This window comes from Chroicocephalus ridibundus, chromosome 1 (assembly GCF_963924245.1).
Source record: "Chroicocephalus ridibundus chromosome 1, bChrRid1.1, whole genome shotgun sequence".
Lineage (NCBI taxonomy): Eukaryota > Metazoa > Chordata > Aves > Charadriiformes > Laridae > Chroicocephalus > Chroicocephalus ridibundus.
In genome coordinates this window covers 203513640-203520469 of record NC_086284.1, presented here as the reverse complement: position 1 = coordinate 203520469, position 6830 = coordinate 203513640, and the positions used below count along the sequence as shown (strand labels likewise).

The following is a 6830-nucleotide window of genomic DNA, read 5'->3' as shown; positions in this document are numbered from 1 at the left end:
GTTGTATTTGCAGTGGGGGGAAAACCCCCAACCTGTAAGAAACTGGTGCTGGAAACTGCCCAACTGGGCGCACTTTTTTGAATGGAAAGAAGAGTGGAAGCACCTGGAAAGCTGGAGCTTTGAGTTCATTTCTGTTTCACGAGTGGCTCTGGTGTAAAATGAAGGCTTTGTGAAGGCCAGGATGGGCTCTGGGAGCCTTAGGCCATGCTGGGCAGGGGGGTGTCCCCCGTTTTGGCCAAGGATGGCCCTGGGACACATGGTAGCTGTCAGAGAGACGGGGCACTTAAGCACAGTCTTCTCTATCAGGGGTGTCTCAGCCCCACTCCACCTCTGCGGTGTCTCCTGACCAGCGCAGGGGCTGGGGGGGGTCTCACAGCAGCCCCGTCTCCCTTCACGAAGCAGCGGTTCAGAGAGACATCGGTCTGAGCTGCCCTTCAAACAGAGAAAATACGCTCAGAGTATGTAATATTTGAGTTTGAAGGAGTGGATACCCTATTCACAGTTGTCCTTGAGCAGAGGGATGGCAGCAGTAGATGTCTGACCAAGACAGAAGGGGAGACACCAGCCCAGTACAGAGCTCCAGGGGTCTCCTGGGGGCACTTACAAACACTTTTAAGCATTTAGAAGACAAGAATGAATTAACACGGTCTCTTTGCAAGACACACGTCAGATTAATCTAATTTTCTTCTTTAATACGGCACCTGGCGTGGTGGCTAAAGGAGCAGCAGCAGATGGGACGTGTCTTCAGTAAGTGGTTTGATACTGTCCCACGCTGTAATCTCACATGCAAAACACAGTCAGCGGGGGCTGATGTTAATCCACACAAGGTAGGTGCAAAACTTGCTTGGCAAGCAGGGAAGTTTTACAAGAGCCCTCTTGGGCTTAGTTGTATTTGGTATATTCATTCATAGTTTGAATGGTGAAATAAAAGGTAGCTTGCAAAGGCTGCAGATGCTGCCAAAGGGCTCCGAGCATCCTCACAGACAGGACTAAAATCCAAAACGAGTACGAAAAACTGGAGACTGGATCCAAAAATCACGAGAGTAAAATGGAAGATGAGTCCAGTGCAAATTGCTACCTACAGGGAGGAAAAGGGAGCTGCATACAAGGCTGCGGGGCCCCAACGCACCCCAGGCTGGCCCTGGCGCTGCAGAGGAGGTTGGTCTGGACGATAATAACATCTCACCAGGGCTGCCGGGGGATCTCCTGTCTGCGACCCCTCCCAGACCTCGGTAGGAGCATCCCCTGCAGCCGAGCGAGCTGTCTCTAAGCATGACATAAGAATATGGTCAAACTAACTCCTCGTGCTAGGAAGTGCTATTACAGGCTATTTTCAAATGTGCTGGAATCATCACTTTTAGATTTTTAAGAACATTAGACAAATCCCCAGGTATCCTGGGTCGTTGGAGGTGCTGGGCTATGTGAGCCCTTAGGTTACTGCAGCCTTCTGGTGCCATGATGCCGCCACTGCTCCATCTCTTCTGGAGTCTTTTTTCTTACAATTTGCTTAGGCCCAATGTCATTGTAAAGATTAGGACAGTAAAAGGGAATGAAATGGAGATTTTTTTTTTATTAGTAATTCTTTTTTTCGGTTGTTGGTAGGCCTACCGCTTGCATTTTGTGGGCTGCTCTGGCCTCTTCTTTCTCTCTGCCATCTCCAGAAAGGCCACATTAGACCTGGGAAGGGGCTGAAGAAGGGCAAGAAGGAAGGCTAAAAGGTACAGCGGCGTTTCTGCACAAAGAACAATTAGAGAGGTCTGAGCTCTTCAGGTGGAAAGAGACAACCCAAGTGCTCTAGGATGAAGCCTGTCTTCCTCTGTGACCTGGAGAAAGTGACTGAGAAACCACTGCTCGCTGCCTCTCACAAAGGTGTCCATCGCAGGGGACAGGACTAAAGCTGCAGACGAGTAAGAACTTCTTGCTGCTTGTGACCGCATCAGGCAACCCACTGCGTACCAGAAGTTTATGTGGGGCCAAAACACAATGGGACACGTTACTGGAGAAAAAAATGGGCTGCTGGAGACAAGCACAACCCCTCCCGCTGGGGACCCCTGAGCTGCAGCGTACTGGGGGCTGTGGGCCCTGCTGGGGCCACCCGGACGTGTAATGTGTGGCGGATAATCCGCTTTTTACCGGAGACAGGATCACAGGCTGGCCTGTCCCGTTAACTATCCCGCTGATGTGAAAGCCTGAGGCTCTTTTCTGCTTTTCCACATTAAAGGCAACTAATAATTGAGAACAAACTCAAGTATTAGTGTTCCACCAAAAAAATGAATTTGTATAATAAAATTTAGAACAGTTTCCCTTTGAGCTAATTGCTTGGGTTTGTTCTGGCAGAGCTGTTTGCAAATCGAAGATCCTGTCTTTGATTTTGCCCCTAAATCATGACAATAACCAGCCTCTCTCCCCCTGACCTCACACCCGCCCGGTTTATTGCTTAATGTTTAGAAACATTTATGGAAAAGCTGGCCAGATGATACTGAGAAACACTTGTATTTCCAGAAAGCTGGCAGACACGAGCAGGACACTGCTGTGCCTCATGAGACGCGTGAACGAAGACTTGCACAACAGCCTGAGAAGTACAGAGCGAGCAAGACCACGGCTTGGTCTCAGTTGGCTTGGGAAAGACAAGAACGTAGCCAAGAAAAGTCCAAAAAGGTCCTTCTCACTGCAGACTTTTGTGAGCCGGGCTGACTGCCTCACCCCGCCCAGCTCCTCTCCAAACCTTGTTTTCTAAACCCAGCTCACTGCTGGCGGTGATCTTCGCTCTGGGTTAGCAGAGGGTGTTTGTCTTCCACGTGCTGTTTCCCAGGTGTGAGGAACACTGCAGGTTGGGACCGACACGCCATGCACGTGGTGGTACCCTGGACTGCGTGTCCACCGCGAGCAAACCCCGCCATGAGACACCACCCGGGGCTGGAAGCATCCCGCAGGGAGCAGCTGCTGGAGGCTGATGCTTTACAGCCTCTTCTTCTTCAGCGAGAACGATGGACGCCCGTACGTCTCCCCCCTCCTGGTACTTTCTAAACTCCGGGAAGTGCCATTTGGATCCTCAGCATCTGTCCTGCACTTAAAATAAACCACCAGAGGAAGAATACAAGTTCAAAAAAAAAATTCTTAATTTATTGTAAATTCTCCTTTCATCTGTGCTGCAATTCCAGTGTTCTGCACATTAATAAATATACATTTGTTAAAAAAAAACAACAAACAACCTCCAGTGTCTAATCTGCCATAAAGCTTTTTAAAAGTCATAAAAATAGGTTTTAATTTTTTTTGTCATTAATACAACTGACCCTCATTTACTGCAACGATTCCGATCGCAATAAAAACTACCTACATCTCACTGGGACAAAATATACATACACAGATGTAAAAACAACTAGCGTGGGTTATACACAATGCCTGAGCACGCTGCCAAGTGCCAGACCCTTAAAACATTCAAAACTTTTTTCAGTCAGAAAATGTCACACAGTTAACGTTGCATAATTTTTAAAGGAACAGCACCCTTCCTCCCTCTCCCCTTCCAAAGGCCTCCTTGATACATTTGAAAATGCATAGGAATCGAGCGAAACCAAGATTACTCTATATATTGTTTCATTTTTTTCCTCAACTCCAGCAGCCTGGTTTTCTCTTCGTTCCCTTTCACGCACACAGTTACACAAACGAAAGCCCATGTTTTCCCCAAAGGACTGCTCCGGCCAGCGAGGAGCTCCTGACAGCCTTGGTGACAGGGAGCAGGTCGCGGCCACGCCGTCGCCACCCTTGGAGTCGCGTATTCCCTCCACGGGGAGCCGCCAGCAGAGCTCTGCCCCGCGCTGCTGGACGCAAACTTTTTCACATCTTATTTTTCCTTTCTTTGTAAACACTGCAGGAAGGCGAAGATGGCGGACGGACCACGCTTAACCTTCCCACACTTCTGAAACCTGCGTATTTTTGCTGGGAAACATAAAACCTTAAGCCTTCCCTGTGCTTTTTGAAACACCGAGAAGACCGGGGCTTTGTCAAAGAGCTGGGCGGTGAAACCTGGGCATCCTTAAAGACTCCTATTCCTGCTTTGATTAGCAATGTGCTAATCAACGTGCTAACTCCAGTGGGAAAGAAATTAACAGTAAAATAAAAAAACCGCGCCTGAGGCAGAACTTGTCCCATTGGAGGAGGGCCCTCTTCTCGGGACCCGCAGAGCGCTGGTCTGTCGCAGAGCCCGACCAAAGTCAAAACCTACCACACAATGACACCACTTTTCTTGTTCTTGGTAAGGGAAACATTGATTTGACTTCTTCCACACAAGAGCCGTGTCGAAATCTTAGACGAAGATATGATTTATTTTTAGACCTGAAGTTCAGTTGCTGAACATTTCAATGCACTTGAGAGAAGAGGTCAAAACACCAAGAAATGAAAAAATAAAAACATTTTTTGTAGGTTTTAGAAGAGGTTACGAAAAAAACATACCGTGTCCTTAAAGTGTTCCAAAATCTGTCAACAAAACTTATAAATTATAGTTGTGGATTTTGATGTAATCTTTACTGTATTACTTTGAAAACTGCATTGCATCTTAAGGTGGCTTCCATGCAAACCTCAGTTACTTTATCAAATGCCAAATTCAAGTAAAATTGTGCAATGTTCATATAAAAAATATCAAAACCTCTTTTAATTGATTTCCTATTATCAAATTAAGAAGATCAGTATAAATGTAAAATATACAAAGCAACTTTTTCTTTAGCAACACCATACAAAATATATAAAAGTATCTACACTTTTTATATATATATAAAGGATTTTTTTTTTTTTTCTTAAGATGACGTGTCCATAGGGGGGTGGATAGAGATGCTGGCATAGAAACGAAAGGACACTTGTTGGGATATTCCTCCCCAGAGCCCAGCAAGCCGAAGGGTTCGCCCTGTAGCCGGACAAAACTCCGCAAGAGATGTCTCCTGGTGCTTGTCTTAAAGCTGATGGATTGACTTACTGTAGGTCCACTGCGATAATAACGTGTTTTTCCGCGGTTCTCCCCAGTAATAAGCAACCCCTGCAGCACTGTCCGCACTGTGAGCAGGCATCCGCCCCTCACAGTGCATCCCTGTGGCCATTTCCATGTGTTTTGGCATGGGTTCATGCCGCGCGGAGCGTCCCACACAGCAGCCTCATCGCAGGCGCATCCGGGCGCTGTGTCTCCGCCGCGAGCGGTGCGGAGTCTACCATAATGTGAAACCATGCGGGAATCGATGCCCACCTCATCCTCCTCGCTATGTGGCCGCTCCGACAAAGTCCGAGGTGGGCAGGCGGCGACCCCGCGGCGAGGAGTCCAGAACCGTGCAGCAGCGATCACAGTCTCCTGATGGTTCAAATTGAAGTTTCGTTACTGCCTCTGTTAGCGAGAAGAAGTAATCACGCAGGCTTAGTGTTAAACAGGCACAGGCAAACCGCTCCACACAAACCCACCTAATCCTTCTTAGCAAGGGCTCATGCTCCCTGAAGTTGCCACGCCTTGCCAACCCAACGCTTGCATGGAGATGCTGCCATGGGGAAGACCAACTGGGAGAAACAATTCTGGGTAGTACACCAGAGACGTGCTCTTGGAGGAAGCTCTACAGAGAGCTTGTATTTGGCTAACGTTTAGGTGAAGATGTGAGGTTCACACGCAAGCTGTTAGAAACCTGGTATTTCAGACGGATTCATGCATTCTGCTGTCAAACAGCAGAGTTTTGCGGGACGTAAAAGGTGTGGAGATAAAACAGTTGCTTAGCACAAGTTGGGTAATTATCCTCCCCTGATGAATGTCTTACCTCGTAGCAGCAAGTAGTTACTGCTTGTTAAAGACACCTCTGTTTCCTGGCTAACCAGGGTATATTTCAACAGCCAGTTCCCAGCAACCCAAAGATGTACTTTCATAGTGAGCTGGGAATGGGCTGTGCACCCAGACAACATGGGTGTCTAAAGCATGGTGGGACAACATCAGAGTTGAAGCTGGGTGAGAAATTTTCTCATGGTTTGGAGAAAGAATGAGGCTATCATTTGTGTTAATATAAGGGAGACTATGTAGTTAAAATGTTTGTGCCAACTTTATGTATGGCTGTTGTCCTCATTTTAAATGCGAGAATTATGATGAGTAATGAGGTTTCTGATGAGTAACGAGGTTTCTGAGAACACCCTTTGGCTGAAAGCTCGCTCAGGCTTTTGTTAATGTTTGATATAGCTTACAATGGCAAATACACCGATCGCCATGCAGCAGGTGGGAATCGCGCACCTGGTAATTTAGGGTCGCTAGCTTGACATGGCACTTTCTCTGTAGCCTTTGGATCTCCTGCCCCAGCGATGGTTTCCCTCTGCCCAGCTGGAAACCCACCCCATGCTCCCCCCAGCCTAGCACCTTTTCCCCCCCAAAACACTGGGCATCCTCAGGGGTCCTCTTCACTGGGGTCTTGCCCCGACCTGCCCTCCTCCATGCTGGCTGCCAGACACCCACAACAGCTCTTGCTGGTCTTACTGGACATGTGTCAGGAAGGGCTGCTCTACACACTTATTCTTTTTCTTGGGTGCTTGGTACTGGCCACGATATAATTAACTGTACCCCATTAGTGATAATTCCTTAATGGCCCTAAGCACTCTCCCCACTGCAAAAGGGGAGGACAGGTGAAAAACAGAGGAAAAAACATCTGTTCCCATGGGCCAAGGAGGGTGAAGGTGAGGGGCTGGGGCAGAGAAGCAGGAGCAGGGGGCAGCCCTGAGCAGAGCACCCCTGAGGGCACGCGTGGCTCCTGGGGCCACAGGTGGGTATTGATGAGCCATCCTGGACGCCTAGCAGCGTGAGAGAGTGGAAAAAGCCTGTCCTT

At 48.2% G+C, this 6830-nt stretch overlaps 1 protein-coding gene across 1 annotated transcript in view; it reads right to left on the bottom strand.

Moving 5' to 3' along the window:
- Positions 1–3101: 3101 nt before the first annotated feature.
- Positions 3102–6830, bottom strand: part of CELSR1 (cadherin EGF LAG seven-pass G-type receptor 1) — a 175233-nt gene continuing 171504 nt past the window's right edge. Inside the window, exon 35 of the mRNA XM_063323392.1 lies at positions 3102–5365. Within this exon, the coding sequence (XP_063179462.1) occupies positions 5341–5365 (25 nt within the window). The 3' untranslated portion in view covers positions 3102–5340. The remainder of the gene's footprint in view (positions 5366–6830) is intronic.